At 39.4% G+C, this 20,888-nt stretch overlaps 1 protein-coding gene across 1 annotated transcript in view; it reads right to left on the bottom strand.

Moving 5' to 3' along the window:
- FANCL (FA complementation group L) overlaps positions 1-20,888 on the bottom strand; it is a gene marked incomplete in the record, with an annotated part of 1,961,518 nt that overhangs the window by 301,591 nt on the left and 1,639,039 nt on the right. Inside the window, 1 exon segment of the mRNA XM_044054938.1 lies at positions 20,324-20,440. Within this exon segment, the coding sequence (XP_043910873.1) occupies positions 20,324-20,440 (117 nt within the window).

Genomic DNA, 20,888 nt, shown 5'->3' with positions numbered 1-20,888 from the left:
GGAAAGGCTTCTTAAAGGTACATACACACACTCTGTTCTACAAATAACTTTAGAGCTGGATGATATTTCCATGGTGAGCAGTTGTGTCAAGTAGAAGGATTTCCTGACGAACTTTGCTACGTGGTAATCAAAAGAAAGGGACATATCAACCAGGTTTCCCAGGTCTCTTGACCACATTTTCATTTTTAAATGGGGTACAATCAATGCTATATGTTGAGGAGATAGTTTATCTAACAAATGTGACAATGCCAGATTTTTAGCATTTAACTGAAGTACATTTTCAATCCACCAGGTATTTATACATACCAGTTCTCGCTGAAGGGCTTTTGTGTCAGAGGGGAATTTAGCAATAACTCCCAGTTTGCAGTCATCTGCAAACTTGGGTAGCCATATGTCTTGGTTTTTAGTCTGTAGTTCAGAGAAGTAAACACTGAACAGAAGTGGTCCAAGCACTGAGCACTGCTCAACATCACTGCTTATGTTCATGTCCAATGATGCCTCCACTGCCACCTGCACCTTAAGAGTTTTGTCTTTTAGCATATTTGCTATCCATCTTATCACACGTGTCTATTTAAAACACATTTAGATTATTAATTATGCTAGCATGGGTGATGCTGTTAAATGTCTTGGCCAAATCAAGGTAGGCTGTATGTGCACAGTGTGAGCACTGTCATCAACTTGTGTTAACTTCTTGAAGTTTACCAGGGTCATTAGACAGGATCCACCTTTAACAAAGCCAAACTGCTGAGGATCTAGCCCGATGAGAATTTTAATATCTATGTTAATCAATCTGTTATATTGTGCTCTGTAACCTTATAAATGATACTTATCTGGGGCCTATAGTTTCAAGGGTTGGTAGCAGTCACCTTTATGAAGTGTCATCACCAGTGCTACAATGTCATACTTCTGAGACTGAGCCTGTAGTTTGTCTTATGTTAAAACAGCTTATTATAAGCATGCACTGATGCAGCTTTTCCATAACTATATCACAAACAGCCCAGTATTTTATCTGGTCCAATGGACTTGGCAGCAATTTCACTACATGTTCTTTAGACATGATGGGGTATGAGAGATACTGCAGTCACAAGATTTTGTATAGTCATCTCAGGAGTGAAATTTACATTCAATTTAAATATATTTAAGTATAAATGTATATGCTAACATATTGGCAATTCTATCACGTCGAATAGGTTTTGCCATTTAGCATGAGTATTAACATAGTTGAGTTTTGTTTCTTAGTTTCCAAACGTAACTAAAGAAACATTTGTAACTCTCCCTGGCTTTGGATGCCAGCCTGAGCTCATGGGCTGTGTTAGCATATTTAATAATCTTGTTTAAATTCTTAGAGAAATTCCTAATATTTTCCTTGATAGGGAGTTTTAGATGAGTCATATACCTAGTTTTTCATTTTACTGTAGATTTAATTTGTGTCAGCAGACCACCCAAGTAAGTTGCTTTTAAATTTTCTACTGCATTTGGATCTGGATGGGACTGCTAATTCCATAAATTTGAATATATAAAACTCCTTTGCAACTATCTGCTGAGGCAATGTTGCTATAAGTGAATTTTGAGATATCATCATGGAATTTGAGAAGACTTGTTACAATGAAGTCTTAGAATTCTGACACACTGATCTGACAAGATTCAGAAAGTTTGAGGGAAAAGGTAACAAGCTTATGGTCTGACTGAATTGAAGAGGGAGTTACTAGTGGAGATGTGCATGATTCCACTAAATACATATCAGGTCAATATTTATCCACTAGTTGGGCTACTAATAATTGGGTCCATTGAGTTATTTATTTATTAGATCTCCGCATAAGCTATTTTGGAGGTGTAGGTACGCTAATCAGCTGGCAGGTAGTTACAGTATTCCAGAATGATGGAGTTCTTATTTATGGGGAGTTCATCCGTGCTGTTTAGGAACCTGACATGAACTTCTGGAATCATGGAAGGTGTCGTGTAACAGGTTTATGGGTTGGCAGGAATTGAGCAATTTATGTAATGTTGGAGTGAATAATTATTTAAAAAATATGTATATTGTGTGAAAACAATGAGAAAGCTTGTTTTATTTTCTATTAATGTATGTATACCTAGGTTATTTCAATTGTGAATTAGTAAAGAGGAAAAAATGAGTTGACTTGGTTTAGTGTGCTTTAAATTTTGATAAGTACCATTTGTGGGTCTCTGGTAAACTGTCTAGAGGTGATACGGTCTTTAACAAATACATATAAACCACAACTGCCATTGGGACTGAAGGCATGGTAGGTGCTAAATCAGGGTATGGAGGGAGTACTTTCTGGGAATTTAAACTATAGATGCCTAACAAATGCAAAAGTGCCTTGAGATCAGGCAGCTTGTTGTTTAGCTTTCTGATACTGAGCTGAGAACATTCATTTGATCATGTTTTGTTATTGATATGTTTGCTACGTTGGATTTGCTTAGAACAGGCACTATCTATGGTGGAAGCAAGGACTTTATCCAGTATGTGGAAACATTTGAATGAGAGGCGCAGACCATCCCTTGCAAAGCAAGTAGGACTGTGGCATCTCATTCCATGCTGACACATATTGGATCCCTTTGGAATGACTCCAATTATTTAGGCAACTGTTGAATCCAATCAAATTTTTATTTGTACCTAGGCATCATTCACTGTGAAAGGAGAATACCGGTCACGTCTCTCTGCATCTCCCTCAGAGCTTTTCGTACCAAGTCAATCACGCTCATATACACAACTACAACTTTGCAGTTGTATGTGTCTAATGCAAGGGTCCTAGTCCTTGAGATGTCAGATCCTGGCACCTGAAAGACAGCTCACTATCACTTGTCTTTTCCAGCCTACTGAGGGGAATCTTGATGTCTCACTACGGAGCCACCAATCACTAAACATTTTTGTTTGTGGAGTGGTCTGTTGTACTGGAATTCAATCCCTTTGTCTCAGTGTGACTATTTCTTAAAGGTGAGATATTATGTGATGCAATATTTCGTTTTGATTTTTGCTGAGAATTAATCCTTATGGGTCTAAAAGGTTTAGGTACCCATTTCTTTACAGCATCAGCAGGACATTATATTGTGTGTCATGGTTTGGTGCATAGTGTCGGCTGTCTTAGTGTTAGTGTCAAAAAAGACGGACTATGTGAGTCACAGAGTGAGGCCTCCATATCTGTTAAATAACCACTTCTCACAAACAGACTTGGTGAACTCTTACTAAGCACAACTATCTGTAAGCAAAAGGCAGCTGCTACACTGCTTTAGGATAACTGATGTCATGAGGCTGGCAACAGAGGGTAGACAAGTTAGCTGACCTTCCACTTTGTTCTGTATGAGTTGCAAAATTTAAATAAAAAAGAGATTTATGATGTGTTCAGACACATCAGTTAATAGGTGCATAACGTAGCTACATATGACTGTTTAAGTAAACACAAAACTTGGGTTTAAATGTGACTGGATTAAGTACAGCTCAGGAAACTTGTATCACATTAGTGTTGAGATTATCTGTAGTTGCTGTGGACTACAGTCAGGAGCGGCCCTAGGTCAACTGGTGCCCTAGGCAAAAGGGCTCCATGGTGCCCCCCCTCCCCCAACACATTACCTGGTGCCCCATCCTGGTCTACCTACAACAAATAAATACTGGAAAAGCGCCCCTGCTAGACCGGTGCCCTAGGCGGCTGCCTAGTTGGCCTATGCCCAAGGCCGGCCATGACTACAGTGCCCAATGTAGCACTGCTAAGGGTTGCTATGATCTACTGTTACTGTGCAAGGTGCTCAGCTCTGCACATCAGGAAAACGGTTATGGCTGAAATGGTCCATAAACCACTGCAAAGCATACTTTTATCAATGAATCTGGTAAACAGGTAGTGCACTGATTCACATGGGCCATTTTCAAGTTCAGCCTGGGTGTAGATTTGTATACAATACAATGGAGGTAAACAAAGATAGACAGTTATGCAGAGAAAAAGACCAAAGCATGCACAGGAGGTTGCACACAATATATATGATAGCACAAACAACACATGACGGTGCAAATAGCATATGGTAATTTAAACAATGTACACTGCTTACAAGAGTAACATTACAGATAAGACCTTTTAACTCATTCAAGGCTATAGCACCTTTTTGTATACTTCCAGTTCACACTTACAGCTCCTTATGGTGTCCAGAACTCTTTTCTGGGACTGGTTTTATTTATTAAGTGACTTACCAACTAATAATAGGCAATATTAGAAAGTTTGTTTGTGTCTTTCGGCTTTTCCCGGTTAGGGGTCGCCACAGCGGAACTCCGGTCCGCTAATGATTGGCAGTAGATTTTTACATGCTGGCTTGCCGGGCCTAACACACAACCTGCAACGAAGGAATGCCCATTCATGCATGTCGCCACACAGAAGACGCTCTAACTGAGAATCGAACGGGCAACGTCTAACTGTGAGGCGAAAACGTTACCGCAGCACCACCACTGCAAGCAATATTAGAAAGTACAAGGAATTATTAGCAAAATGACCCAAGATTGTTAATCTGGGATTAGACCTATAGTTATTCAGGGGTATGGTGTGACATGCCATGGTAGGAGACTGTCACCACCCATTTATACCACACTACACCCAATACATTGCTAGGTGTTTATTAGTAATTATGAAAATAAACAATATTTCCATACATACTTAATACTTCAAAAAACAAGCAACTTACAAACTGTTGCAAGACATAAGGTGGAACCTTAGATGTTGGTGAACAATCTTTCAAATTTGCACTGTAAGTTGCAAATATTGAAAAATATTCAGTGTTATACTGCTAATTATACAACTAAACATGTTTTCATATTTCTTTAAATATCTTAATAAACATGCACTCAGAGTTAGTTCTTGTTGCCATTTAAAAACTTGTTAGTTTAACAAAAAAGTTCTAACAATACATGTTATTTAAACAGTTTGTAAAATATGACAATTTGTGGAAGTTTAGCAAAAATAATAATGTTGGGTTTGTGTACATTATAATATATTATCATTTTATGTATTTATTGACGTTTGAATACCAGCTTACTTACGGGTAAGAGTCCATTTTCAGTGGAGGCCTGGGGAGAAAAGCTCCAAACTATTACAAAACATTAAGAATAATAATTTTACAGTCTTTGCAAATAATACAAAATACAAATACAGTTTAAATAATTTTACTAAATTAGGCATAACATGAAAACATTGGTTAAGAATAGATACTAGTCATATGACAATGATTTAATTACTTAATTAAATAGTATTTATGGAAATACTATAAATGCACTTACTATTACCACTGCAGAGAGCACTTTTTACTGAGAACACTGCAATTTGTAGCTTTTATTGCTCACAAAATATTTACTTTTGTTTAGCTTATCCTTTTTACGTTTATTGCTCTGGAGTGCAAGATGTGTGCAGGCTGCTAAAGGTGTGATATTTCACATCACTTAGGTGTTATGTGCACGAGGGGTAGATGGTTCAGTGTGTGCATGTGGGGGGTACTGAATTAGAGTCTGTCAAGTCAAGGGACAAAAAAGTAGCCATATCAATACTAAATACTGTTTGGTAGTGCAATTTTTATTAATTATTATTTATTTTATTTATATTTCTTTCAAAGGAGGTGCACTAATCTCAGCTGACCATTTGCAGGCACAGCTCAAGTGAGTAGGATCACATAAAAAATTAACAAACATTTACAGATACAAGGAGATGCTATAAAACATATACATATTTAAAGATGCAAAAATATGCTACGACATTTAGTTCAAGAAGCAGTTTACTTCCTTATTTCTTTAGAACTTCCTTTAAGAAACCTGTATTATTTAGATGAATTGTAACACACTGTAGTGCTATAACTTCAACCAGGTATAAGGAATTGGGGATTTGGGTCAAGTGATGTTGCCATTTTGGGCACATTTACATTTGACTTGTTTATAGACAAAAGTTCTTTAGTTCTTTGATGAAAGTAGACAAGGAAAATGCGTCACTTATTGTTTGGGGATGCATTTTCAGATTTTGGATCCCAAGACAGAGAATATGTGCTCTGTGGGTTTTTGTTTTACGTATGTTGTCAGGAAATTGGGGGTGCAAAGGGCTCTAAGGCTATAGTGGTGGCTGGTTTATTTTGAATCTGCTGAAGAAAAAAGAAAAAAATTCTATGTTAATCAGTTTAGATAGCATGGATCCTAGAATGGAAGGGATTCTTTCTGGGGTGGGCAGACATGTTGCTTTAGCTAGGGTGTTGCATTGGTGTGCTCTTCTAGGGGAAGAGAGTTATGAACCTGCACATTATTAGCAATGGTTTGGAGTTGAGTGATGTTCTTTCTACAGGAAAAAGCAATTAAGGCATGTTGTAGTTGTGGAACAAGGACCCCTTTTGTCTATAGCAGTTATATCTTGTGACAAGAAATTCCAGGCTTTCCCTGACTAAAAAATGTTTTCCCCCTAAATTTATTTTTGGTGTCTTGGATGCAATGTTGGAAGCTGGAGGAGGGATCTAACCATGTTGTTGTTGTTGTATCTTTCCGCTTTTCCCAGTTAGGGGTCGCCACAGCAGAACTCCGGTCCGCTAATGATTGGCAGTAGATTTTTACGTACTGACTTGCCAGGCCTGATGCACAACCTTCAACGAAGGTATGCCCATTCACGCATGTCTCCACACAGAAGACGCTTTAGCTGAGAATCGAACAGGACAACGTCTTACTGTGAGGCGACAACGCTACCGCAGCACCACCAGATATTTGCAAGACTGCACATTTTCTACCGAGTCTTCATTATGTAGTGGAATAACCTATCTGGGGAATAGCTTGTTGAGTCTTTGGGGTGTTCTGAATAACATGGGTAGCTTTTGTAAGGTTAAGCAGCTATTTGTGATTGTCAAGCCAATGATTAAGGTTTGTTAGATCTGACTGAAAGACGTTTGAGGTTTGGGATGGTGGTAGTTGTGGTGGTCAGACCTGTAGATTGCCATGTCACCTGCTTAAAGTAGAATGGGAAGGTCGGGGACATCTGTTGGCAGGTTGTTGACATATAGGGAGAACAGGATGGGGATAAAATGGATCTATTTGCGACTCCTCTGTTGATGGTGGAACTTGAGGAAGAGAGACCAAGGTGTATAGAAAAGGATCTATTTTTGATTAAGCGAGTTAACCATTGGGCAAACTTGCAAACTGATGCCTACATTCAGGAGGGAGTTTTATTAGCAGTGAGTGGACTACATTGTTGAAGATTTCTGCTGTCAATTAAGATGGTCCCTGTGATGTTAGCTTTTTACACACTGAGCAGGATATCATCTCTGAGTGTGTAAACTGCAGTTATTGTGCTGTGGCTTGACCCCAACCCATGCTGGTAATGAGACAAGATTTTATAAGTTTGCATGTAGAGTGCAAGTTGATCATAGATGAGCTTCTCTAACATCTTGCCTAATGGGAGAAATGAAATGGGTCTTAAGTCTTTGACGGTGCAGGGGTGGGCTGCATTTTGAGATAAAAAATTATGCACTTACCATAATGCGACCTCTGTGCTGTCTTGTTCTGTCGAGTTCAACAGTTTGTTTTTCAGGGTACAGCAAATACAGTTAGAGTCTCACATGGACAAGATTACCTTAGAAACTCCTTGTCCTAATTTAGTTTTTGAAAAGGAAAGAAAAAGCTGGTCTAACTTTCTAATATTCTTTGTACAATGCAGATAAAATTGAGCTGATGCACATCCATCAAGTGGACAGTATATTCCCCTTTTTTGACAAATTTGGAAAGAACACTGGTAGACTGATCATCTGATTAAGGATTGCTACAGAGGCCACTTTTTGTAGAAAACATGATACCCTTTCTGTGTTAAACACAAGATAATGAGGTTTGCAAGACAATGCTTATAGTTTGAAAATCCTTCTGAAGTAATTGCTACTAGAAAGATAGTATTCCAAGTAAGGAATTTCAAGCCCACTGAGGATGAGAGTTAAAAGGGAGCCTTAGTTAATGCTTATAACATAATAGTAACAGCCCATGGAGGAACTGGATCCCTGATTGGAGGCCTTAGGAGAAAAGTTCCCTTAAAAAAGCTTTAGAATTTTTCAAGTAATGGAAGACTGATTTTGGGCCATATAAAATTGGAAATGGCAGTTAACTGCAACTTTATGGCTAAGAAACCAAAACCTTTCTGAAACAAATTCATTAAGAAAGTCAAAATGGAGGGCAATGGAGCTAAAAAATGAATCAAACCTTTTGAAAAAGCACATATGGTGAATATTTTCCATTTGCTAAAGTAAACCTTCCTAGTGGTTTTTTTTTTTTTTTTTTTTTTTTTTTGAGGATGACAAAACATGAATGACTGAAGAAGACAGCCTGGTATCTCTGTCCACCATTAAAACTGGAAAAAAAAACATGCTGCCATATTCAGGATTTTTATGTCTTGGTGAGGCTAATTGGATGGGTGAAGTAGAAGATCTGGATGTGGGTCCAAGATCCATGGAAGGTATTTCAGATGAGGCCATAAGAGGGGAACCAAATCTGCTGGGGTAAAAAGGGCACAATGAGAGTTACCACTGCCTTGCACCTCATGGCTTTCTGAAGAAATGTGGTTATCAGGGGATAAGGCAGAATTGGAGAGAATAGACCTGGGAACAATTGCTGACTACAGTACCTCTGGGTGACTGTCTCTGGGGGGAATTCGGGGCAAAGTAGCTGCTGCATTTGTTTACATGGGAGGTGAAAAGACCACAAGGCTGGCCCCAGGTACTGAAAATCATTGTTGCTACAGACTGACTGTGGGACCCACTTATGAGGCTGAAGAACAGACCTGCTGAGTTTGTCCAGAAGAACACAAAGTTTTCGGGATGTGCATTGTGACCAGAAAGCTTCAGGAAGACACTGTCACTCACTCTCATGGCTTCCTGGCAGAATGGGTTTCTCCTCACTTGTTGATATACCAGACCACCTCCATGTTGCCCGTACAGATAAATATTGCATGCTCGGGGAAAAAATCCTGAAAGGCCTGCAGCGCTAGGAGGACTGCCCTCATTGTCAAGATGGTGACATGAAGACTGGCCTCTATCGATGACTACATGCTTTGAACCATCTTCCCTTCACAATGCCCCACCCCCACCTCAGAAGGGAAGCATTTGTGGTCACAGTGGCTATCGGAAGTGGTACGGTGAATGGTCAACAACATGTTACTATCAGAGATGTGAACCACTAATGAATGTGGTTCTTGCATACTGGCGTGAGACATACTGTGCATGAATGGGTAAACACCATTGAGCTGAAAGTGTCCACTGCAGAACACTTACAACCTTACCTGAGGTGCTATAGTGTGAACAATGCAGCCAAGGAGCCCAGTACATGAAGGAAAAGCCTGGAAGGTTGGGATGAGAAAGGATCTCTGGCTACCTGAGTAGTTGAGTCCAGGTGGCATCCTATGAACTCATGATTTACCCTGGTGCAACCTGGCAAGGGTGATAGAAATTCCCAAATATGAAGCTAAATTGGGGCAAAAATTCCTTGCACTGAATTAGTAGCTACCTGGTGGATGTGGTCATGAGTCAATCATCCAAGTGGGGGAACATCTGGAACCTTTGTAACTTGAGATATATACTGCCACACATTTGGTGAACAAGCTATGCTGTGTTAATACAAAACAGGCAGTGCTCAGAATTGAAAATGACTGACACCTAGCTGGAAATAAAGAAATCTCCTGGTCTGCCTTGATGACAGTTTGCATTCTGGAGATCTATCAAGCATATCTAGTTGTCCTTCCTCAGAAGAGGTAGAATGGACTGAAATGTGGCCATCCGGAACTTTGTCCACTTCAAAAACTGGTTAAGGTAGCTTAGGTCCAGAATGGGTTTGAGGTCCCTGGTTTTCTCTGGAACCAAAAAGAACCTTGGAGACTCCTGATCCTTGCTGGTCGGTGAGACCTCCTGGAAGACTTTTTTTTTAATCAGCTTTGTAACTTCCACAGCTGTCAGTTCTTACTGGGTAGAATACTGGCAATTCTCTTTCACTTCTGTGGAGGGGAATAAAGTAAATGCCATAGCCTTTGGTAATTATCTGCACCCAGGTATCATCAGTGATGGTAAGTCAGGTGTGAGGGGGCAAGGATAAGTGCCTCCCCACGACTGCCTCCAGAGAGCAGCAGTTGGGCAACTCTTCAGGAACGCTGGAAAGGTTTCTGAGTGAAAGGATCTTGAAACACGATTTTGCAGTCTGCATCTGCTCTGGGGTGACTTCCATTAAAATTACTCCTCCTCCTTCTGTCATGGGAGCCTGTCAGCAGAAGTGTAATGGCCATAATCCTGGGACTTTCAAAACCATAACTTTCCACCTTTTTGGTTCTTGGAAAAGGTCTTTTGGGGTGTGGAAAAATGCATGTCAAATGCAAACACGGCTTTGCCTTCCTGCTTGCTTCTGGAAAGCATTTCTTTAACTTTTGTTCCAAAGACAGTCAAACCATCAAAGGGAACAATAAGGGATATCTTTGCAGCCCTCAGCAAAATCCCATAGGCACATCCAAACATGCAATGCCGCTGCCTGCTGCCCTAGCTGTATCATCAGCTGCACTAGAAAGCAGGCACATGCACATGTTGGTCATCTACTGTACAATATATAGCTGCGACCCCACTGATTTCTGGGTGTCAAACAGGCAGATTATCCAAGCAGGATTCTGACAGTTCTTTGGTCAAGTCCTTCTTCAAACGAGCCATATGGGCCAAGTAGTTCAGCACTCAGAGTACAAAAGTTGCCGAAAGGTATGTCCCGTTCCCAAATCTGTCCAGCACCCAAGATTCTTGATTTGGGGGATAAACAGTAATGCTCTCCCCCTACAGACGTGGTTGCAGCAACAACCATGGCATCTACTGGGGGACCGTTGCTACAATGGAACTTATTTCTAGGTGCAAACAATATCTTGTCTAGCTTATTTGGGACAGGCTCCAACTCACTGTGTTCCTTCCTGTCAGCAGGTGCAACCACCCAGGAGGTAGATGAGCCAGACCTGAATACCTTGAGGAATATGGACTCACCAGGGAAAGAGTTTCACTGGACCACCCCTCTCTTTGCTTCAATTCTAGAATATCTCCAAAGGAGACATCCTCCAAAGGGGATCCTGGGATAACTTCCCTTCATCAAAATTGGTATCATCCATAGCAGACCCTGGAAAGGAGTCTAAATGCCTCCTCTTACAGGTCCATTTCCTGTGTCCCTCCCCCAAGGGACTTCTGAGGAAGGGTTTGAATCAGAGGCAGGGCTTGCCAAGAAAAAATCTTCAAAGCTTAGCAAGGCTGAATGAACCTGTTGGACAAGATAAGCGGCCTCATACACAGAATCCAAAAGGGGTCAGGAGAGAAGTAAGAGTCCAAGACACCTTCTTTCTTGATCTGGAGAGTAGCTTCTTCTCAAAAGCTGAAATAGAGAGTGGAGCAGAAGGAGCACCACCCTGACCAAGGAAGTCAGAGAATGACCAACTCCAACCCCGATCTGTCTCAGCATAGAGACAGACAATGGAGCCAAAATGTCCAGAGCTAAAGTATCCAGGAGCAAGAACGTCTCTGAAAACTTCAGTCGATTCCAACCCCAAGCCTCAGCAACAACGCTTTAGTTTACAGCTCCATCCCAATCCGACAGGGTAGGTGTTGAGAGGGTGAGGGAAATCTTCAGAGTTAAAGAAGAGAGTGCTGTCGTCTCAGACGTAGGTGCCCCACGGGGTTACTAAGAACTGTGGGCACTGGATCCGAATGTTGAACTGGTACAGGGGAGACTAGCATTGAAGTAGTAATGACCATTCCCACATCCACCAGAGAGGCAGACACCTGGAAGACTCCCATCTGGATCTGAATCTAAAGAAATTTCAACATCATCCTGTCAACTTTGGCTTTCAATAGATTCCTCAAAGATCGGAAGGACATGAAGGATGAAAACAATGATGGTGGTCTAGATGAGGAGCGCAGTTTGTCTTGCAAAAAGGGGAATGGAGCAGAGGACTAGCTAGGTCTTGGGGAAAAGGGCAAGGTGGAGACAGGGAATGGGGCCAAATACCCTTGGCTTAAGCTGGATCCATATGTTTTAGAGTCTTCTGTGGCAGGACAGACCGATCCAGAGACCTCACGCTTTTCTAGAAGCTTTTCCTTCTCTCTTTTTAATCTTTACTTTTCTCCATTCTCTTTCCTTCTCTCTTTATCCTTGCTGGATCTCATTTTGTCCAATTATTTTGAAGCAGAAGAGGCTTCTGAAGCAGACGGCAATGATACTCCCACTTGGGCTGGGAGGAGGCCCTTCAGTACCAACTTACTTGTAGTAGTCAGTGGATGCCCTTGCCCAGAAAGAGGTGCAGGGCTCAGTCCATTTCTATATGGGCAACACCTAAGCAATATACACAGAGTATAGGGGGTGTCTGAGGGTGGAATTGTGTGTCCACAAGTAGATAATTTTTTTGAATTCAGTGGCCTTGTCTGCCACAGTAAAGGAATAACTTGCACAACAAATCACTACATAAAACACAGCCAGTTCTAAAAAAGGAAATTAACAGCAAATCCCACAAGAGGATTACCTACTATATGTATAACTACAAAGACAGCAATATTCCATTAACGCTTAGCAAACACATTTTTTTTTTTATGGTTAAAGTATTATGGTGGGAAAGCAATTCCCTTGAAAACAAGGAAAAAGTCAAGAGAAGACTAGTACAGTCACAGATGACAAAGCCATAAACTAAAAACTAAACTCTGACAAAGAAAACTCTTAAAGATAGCTTAAAAATAGCTATTTTAATAGCAAATATATGTCACTTATTCAACCAGAATACAGAGCCCTCGAATTGTGTCTTGATTCTTTAAGTATAAAAAGAAGATATGAGGTAGGCCAGGGACAGGAAGGAATTATAGGTCGGGGAGAAGTCAGAGTCCTGGAACCAAGCTCTTGGAAAAAGTATCAAGGTCAGATTCAATAACCTAACTGTTGAAATGGATGGAAAACACAATGTCAAATCTTGGGTTTAAATATAACTTTAGATTTTTTCCAGAGGTTTGGCTTGATTCCTTTAATTAAGCAGGCACTGAATAGGTATGAGGACGAGGTCTTTATATACGGAGATAAACCAAGAATGGAGGTTGTTGCACTGGGGGGGGGGGGTGTCATCTGGTTCATAGGTACTTACTAGGGTAATGAACTGTGAGGAGAAGCTGTTCAGGATTTTAGCAATTTCTTTAGTGTTGGCTTTTAAGTAGAAAGCTGTGAAGTCAAAGTTGTAAGCTACGTTGGGCAGTGGAGCTGTGGTACGAAGGATGGTTCATATTTTGAAGAAACTTCACACACAGTCATCTGCTGTTAGTATTCTAGACATTGTTGTGATGACGTTATCGTGCAGTGGGTCTTTAGGGGACGATACACCAGTGATGACATTAACAAGGTTCCAGAATTTCTACCAGCATCAATATAGTATAAGGAAAAGAGACAATAAAAGTGCACTAGCAAGGCACTCTATGTGCTGTGCAAAATTTAATAAGTTTGTTTTCTTGATTCTTAAGCGGATTAAGGTAACACCATTAACGGGTGATTGGGAGAACCAACTGCTTCATAAAGAAATGTTGTGGCAGATGAGACTAGATGCAGCTAACCTCCCGGGGGTGAATGAACACATTTCTATTTCTAGTGAACTGAAAAGAAGAGCATTAACCCTTTAGCATTTTGTGGGCTTAAATTACCTGGTTTGTTTGCAGGAAAAACTTGATACCGTAGCTTTTACTCAGTTAATTCTGGTGTGTTTAATTAATGACTAACCATCATTGGTGGTTTTGAATGGGTGTGTCATTTTACTTGTATTTTTAGCCTTGGATTTTAAACATTCTTCTTGGTTCTGATGATGTCTGAATTATCAGACAAAAGCACTTAGAGTGGATTTTTGTAATTGAAGATTAAAACTGTGGTTGCTTTACTGACTGGCTTCGTTGGAATTATTTTTGTTGTTTCGTAGCTTGGATGCCAGTGGATTTACTTGGTTTTTACTAGTTTATGGAGGTTTAACTATTGGATGCCAGTGGATTTACTTGGTTTTTACTAGTTTATGGAGGTTTAACTTCACTTTTAGTTTTTATCTTTTAACAGCTACAACAAAACTCTGCCTCAGGCCATTTGTTTACCTTTGCTGGACTGGGTGTGCAAAACCCCTGGGTTTGGGAAGGCCCAGACTGATTGCTTCCTACACTGCACCCTCCTTTCTCATTTCATCACAAATACAACTGCCAAATCCCTACAAAGCCTTCAGCAACAAATATGCAAATTTTATTTATTATTTATTTGTCATTTGTTGATCGGGTTAGTCGTCTGAGCTTGTGCCGTTTTTCAGTGGAGGCCTGAGGAGAAAATCTCCAAAGTGAAAAATTTATACATAAATTATACAAAATTAGATTTAGAGGACAGTAATACAAGTCAAAACTTCTGTGGTACAGAAGTAAAAAAATAGGTTTACAAGACAAGTAAAAAATAGGTTTACAAGACAAATAAACAAAAACTGGCCTCTCTGGCCCTCTTCAAAAGGAACCTTGATGACTGGATGGGAGAAAGGAAATTCACCCCGGGGATCATGTCAGTTGCCCTGCTAGACAGGGGTCCAGGGAAGTAAATAGTGTGGGAAGAAATAGCCAGGGAATTGTTATGGCTAGGCTTGTATAGGCCCTAGGGCTGATAGCCTAGCACCAACCTATGAACCTAACCTTAAAACAACACACCACCTCCTTATAAACAAATCCAAATCTAAATGGTATTCCCATCTCTAACACTCAGTCACTCGTCAAACTCAGAGATGCCCATTCAAACCCACACCCAAACCCTACTACTATGTTACAAATGGCATCAATATCCTCCCCCAAGCACAAAAGCTCTAGCTACAAAGAAATCTAACATACTACAAGAAACCTGACATACTACTACTTATTATTCATCGGAGAAGCACTTGTAATAAACTCCAAGCATGCCTAGTATTTGACAACCCTGATACAGCTGTAGTCACAAAAACCTGGCTAAAACCTCAAGTAAAAGACAATGAAATACTGCCTCCAGGTTATGACATTTTCAGGCTTGACAGAACAAACAAACAAGGTGGAGGAATAGCAATTATATACAAAAACTCCCTAGAACTTGCCTTTACCCACATTTAACAATGCAGAATACCTCATAGCACATCTCAAACTTAAAAGAAAAGCCATCACCATCACCAGGTTTTATGTCCCACCAGAACAACTTCAGCACTGGTTATGTAACAATACACCCCATGAAACCATTATAATGGGTGACCTAAAACCGAAACCCTAAAGAAACAAACACCCCATCAATTAATCTATCTGGTTTCTCACAAATAAAGATACAACTGGGATAAATAAACACACAAAGAATCAATTTTAGGCTTTTCAAGTGACTACATCTCCATGACAAAGCTCTACAACTGAACATCCTACCACTAGATGATGTTGTAACCCATTTCAAGAATACTTTTCTAAACATCCTCAACAGCCACCCAGCACACAGTAGAGAGAGTCAGGTCAAACCCTGCAACCTGGTTAACAAAAGACACCAAGCAATCTTATCTGCAAAGATGCAAAGAATGGAAAATATGGTCCAAAAACAAAACCCAGTCCAACTACCAACACTTCAGATACTTAAGAAATCTTGCAAAAATAATTAAACAATGAAAAAAAAAAAAATCCTACTTCAATCAACACACCAAAACAATCTTAAGCTATTTTGGTCCTCCATAAACAAACTGTTCCACCCTGGCTAAAGTACTTCCACATCAACAACCAGGAAAAAAACAGACAATATAGCCACTCAGTTCAAATCCCACTTTATAAACTCAATAACCTCTCTTACAAAACAAAGCTTTCCCACCACCTTCACTACACCAACTTCATCTAACACTATACCCTTCTCTTTCAACCAGTCCCAACTAACACCATATAAAATACCTACAAAAACTCAAACCAACAACCTTAGCAGCAGACAACCTACTAACAGAGTATCTACAACTTTCTTCTGAAGCCCTAGCCTTCCCTGTTTCTGTACTAACAGATCCATAAAAGAAAACCATGCCCAAGCCATCTGGAATAAATCTTTCATAATTCTACTCCACATAGGTGGAAATTCAACTGAACTATCCAACTCAGACCCACAGCTATAGCACCACCAGTATCAAAAATATTAGAAAAATTTATCCATTCCCAGCTGCTTAAATATCTTACACAAAATAATCTCTTATGATCCAACAAGGCTTCTACCCCAATTATAGCACAATTACTGCTCTTATTAGCTTTACCAGTGTTATCAACTGCAATAGAAATAATGGCAACCTCATATCAGCACTCTTCCTGGATCAGTCAAAGGCCTTTAGCATAGTTTCCCATGTAAAACTTCTCAGTGAACTCTCCCTCCCAAGGTCTAAATCATCTCTCACCTGGTTTCACAGTTGTTTTACAAATGGACAACAATCAATACAATGGAAACAAGAATTCTCCTCTTTCCTTCCTGTCAGATTCGGAGTCCCACAAAGATGGATACTGGGCCCACTGTTATTTAATGTATTTGTAAACAAACTCCATACTGCCACAGGAAAAAAAAAACAAACTAACCCTTATTTGTTCTGTCCCAACACTACAAATCTTCCAGGAAACATGCAAGAGTCTTTCTCAGCTGCCGAATTATGGTTAGGCACTGCAGATCTACTCCTAAATGCAAAAATTACTATGCTATTGTTCTTTTTTTTACCAAAACAATTTAATACTAAAAAAAAAAACACAATTTCTTCATCATCTCATCTGACAATACAAAAAAATGAAACCATGAGAGATGCTAAATTACTTGGAGTACTCCTAGATGACAAACTCAAATATAACCAACATATTCTCCAAACTATCAACAATACACACAAAAATAGGCTCCGTATATATATCAAATCAATATCTTACTGTATCCACAAGAAAATCTATAGCAACAACCTACCTACTCCCATCTCTATTGTATGCATCACCTATAGTCATTAATCTCAGCAATACCCTGAAGTTTAAACTTGATGCATGCTACAATGAAATAGCAAGATTCACCACATATTCATCTCATAAAACCTACCACTGCACAGCCCTAAATGACCAAAGTTGGCTAAAACTCCCGAATCAGCTAACCTACTCTCAGCTCACCCCTGTCTACAAACATATCTACAAGCCAGATAGTTACCCCTCTCTAAAAAGCATATTATTACCATACAGCAACAACAGAACGCTACACTCCAATAACAAGTCTCCCCCTGTTGTAATTAACTCAAAAACGTTGCCAGAAACTTACTCTACACTCACTGGGTCTCAAAATTGTGGACCTCCATTTCATTAGAGTTAAAGGTTACAGGAAACAACAAATGCTTTTAAAAGTCTGCCAAAGCAGCATATGCAAGGCACTTGGCTCTATTCTTGCTCTACACCCGAATAATTTCAGACTGAAGAAAATACAAGCTGCAATACTTCTGACAAAACAATAGCTGCTCTGTACTAAATTCCATATGGTGATTATTACACTTTCCCTTCTATCTACTACTGTAAATATTGAACTGATTATATTTCTTGCCTACCTACTTCTACTTAATCCTCATTCTCCCTCATCCTAACACTACTTACTGATTTCAATCCAAATGTCAGTCTTTCTCTCCCCTTGTTTTTCTTCGTATTTCTGTCAGCTACATCCTTGTACAAATGCACAGGTAACCTCTTATTTTCTCCTCTTCCTATGGTCACAAATTGTATGATGCAAGGTTAGAATTAATCATCTTTTACATCTAACTATGTATGCAAAACTTTATATATAACCAACACGAAAATATTATATAGGATGTGGAAAATGAAAATATACCATACATAGCCAACGTATGTGAATGCTGGAGCTTTTCTCACTGGGAGTTTTTTCAATGAGATAGTCTATGTAATACCAGTGTGGTTCCTGGCTGTTAACCTGACAGCCAAACAGACAGCACTGTGCTTCCACATACACAGATGTAGGACCTCACTAATGACAGCACAGACAAGAGTCTCACTGTTTGATCAGCAAAACAAAGTGGCAGTTTCTAAGGACTTGCAGGCAAGGGTGTGCAGATGTCCCATGAAAGTGGGATTTTACTGGAAAAAAAAATGCCAGATTCTGACAACTACAAAAGATACAGGTACCTAAGGACCTATCAGTGAGGGTCTCCAATATAAAAACAATTCCTGTTAGTCCGTCCTTACAATATTGATATTCCTTATGATCAGTATGTTTTAATAAGTACATGAAATATTATTCCTTGGATTTCAATATAAAAACATTCACACATTAAAGTATGTATACCTGCACGAGAAAAACATTGAACAGGCAGATTATAGTGAAAAGGGTATAGTGGTATGTGGGAACAAACAAATTTACTGTTCCATACCATATTATAGTAAAAAAAAAGACTAGTACAGGTTTGGTAGCTGTCATACTCATTTTGTTTCTGAATCAATGATCGTATAACTTAGTGTTACGCCTGTTACATGGCATTTCAGCAAAAACATTTTTCCTTTAGCTGTAATAAGTGAATGCTTGAAAAATTATGCGAAACACCATGGCTTTGACATCCAGATTTTCTAAATCAGTACTGTTACACAGTGATAAGTCTACAGTGTGAAATATATTTCATACATCGAAAACATTTACATACAGAAATACAGGTAGTCAATCTAATAAAAGTTGTACTAAGGAATAGTGTGGATGTGCAGTGAACCTGCACCAGTTTTCAAAAATATCCTTACATTTCTGCATATAAATGATACAGCAAAAATATGTACATAGCATTACATTTAATTTTTATTATATGCTCTTTATGGCTTTTGGGCCTGCCAACTCTCTAGCCTCCACCATTTGCACATTCATTCCCCATCAGAGGGGTGAAGGGCTGTTTGTGATGTGGCCATCACTCATGTAGCCATGAGGGTTTTTCCTCATTTTTGGGACCTAACCCCTCTCCTTGCTGCTTGCATGAAGGCTTTCTACACATACCCTGTGGGTGCACACATTCTTAATGCCCCATGAGGCTCCCATGTGAACACATATTGGCAAAGCCAAACATGTTTAAAGCTCCTAATACTGGACACTGTAAACCTCTCCCTTTTGAGTGGGTGTGACTGCTGAGAACAAAAATGCCCCCCTCCTGCCACAAAAGGCTGGGCATGCCAGCATAAGTCACTCACACCCATCCCCCCTCCCAAATCCTTCAGCAGCTAAGTTACTAGTCGATCTTGGGTAATCTGGGTCATAGTTAATGTTTCAACCAGTTACACCATAGAGCCGGGCTAATGATATGACATTTTATATGGCCTGGTAATATTTTAATAGCTTGCTAATAGCTTGTTAGTATTTGTACTGCCTGAATTTAACAGTCCAAAAATGGTTAGTCTTCACAAGAAGCATACATAACTCTGAGAAGGTCTTGCAATTAAGAAAGGTTCATAGATTAATACTAGGCCAACTGCCTTTGCGAGCCATTTTAAGGTAATTATCCCTTGTGAGACTCAAACCCTGCACCTTAACCCTTAGGCCAACCTCCCAACCCCTGAATCTCTAGCCATATTCTTATGTCATCTTTCTTTAAGGCAAATGTTTATGAGTGTTTTACACCAGACCATCTTCCTCCTCCCATAGTGGGTGAGCAGATGTTGGCTGCTCACTCCCACCCTCCCCAGCCTGACTTCTCCAGTTCCTAAGCAGCTAATCACACTCCCAAGTGTTAATTTAGGGCTTCATTGCTCTACACCACAAAACCTGGCATATGCATTCAATTTAGCATTGTAATAACTGGAAAACCTTGTTAGATTCTGTATTAAGATTTTCTGTAAATGACTCTTATGAACATTTGCCAAATTCTCAAGGATGGCTTGTAATAAGAATAAATGCAAGCAGTTTTACTCTATAAAATTTCATGTGCTTTACCAGCAGTAGTCTGAGGCCGTCTCTTTTGGAAGTGCAAAACAAATGTTGGACAGTCTGTTCTTCAGCTCCAAGTAACATCACAGGTTTGATGGAGACAAAAGCAAAAGTATTCTCTGTCTTTTTAAAAAGATAACCCTTTATCAATTCAATGTTAACAAAAGAGGCAGAAATATGATGCTGCAAAACAGAAGTGGAACACCTAGCAGTAAATTTTGCCTCATGTAAGCAAACTGAAATGAAACTTTGCTGTTCGTTCTTCACATACAGTGATATACAAAACTCTTCCAAGAAGAATGTTTTTAGAGCAAAGCATGGAAGTTTTGAAAAGCTTTTATCAAATCAATAACAATATTTAATTTTCTAAGTACTTACTTCAAGAAGACATGCCTGATGAAATGGCTGACCACATCTTGAATCATCGCATACCTGATCTGGTATAGCAGAATCAAGCCGGTAAGCATAACAGATACCACACTCCATATTCAAATTCTGCAAAATAGCGTTTTATTATTAATAGAAGTAAAAGTTTTACCTTTGTCTGACATGCAATTTTTTTTATTAAACTGTTTTTGCTGCAAAAGTTTTAAACATAAAAAAAAAATTACGTTACTGGTAATTATGACAAAGACAACGTTGCCATAGAACCAGAAACTATTGGCTATAATGCTAGGCACCAAAAGAGAAAAATGATGACAACTTCAAAATAATAAAATTACTGAAAAATTAGGCTGGTGAAGATTTAAACAGACACAGAGAGACAAAAATCTTTTCTTCATAACCTCTGTGAAATTACCATTATACTAAGTTCTTAGCAAACTATCACCTTAGATCAGTAAGGGTTACTTTTTTTTTTTTTAACTAGACAACATTAGGACAAAATAAAGTTTATACTTCACAAAATGCATTATCCATCATGACAAGTATTATGCAAATGAAC

The sequence above is a fragment of the Protopterus annectens genome, chromosome 1.part2, assembly GCF_019279795.1.
Source record: "Protopterus annectens isolate FY-2018-M chromosome 1.part2, PAN1.0, whole genome shotgun sequence".
Taxonomy (NCBI): Eukaryota; Metazoa; Chordata; order Ceratodontiformes; family Protopteridae; genus Protopterus; species Protopterus annectens.
Note: the sequence above shows the minus strand (reverse complement) of the source record. Positions and strands in the feature narration are given on the sequence as shown.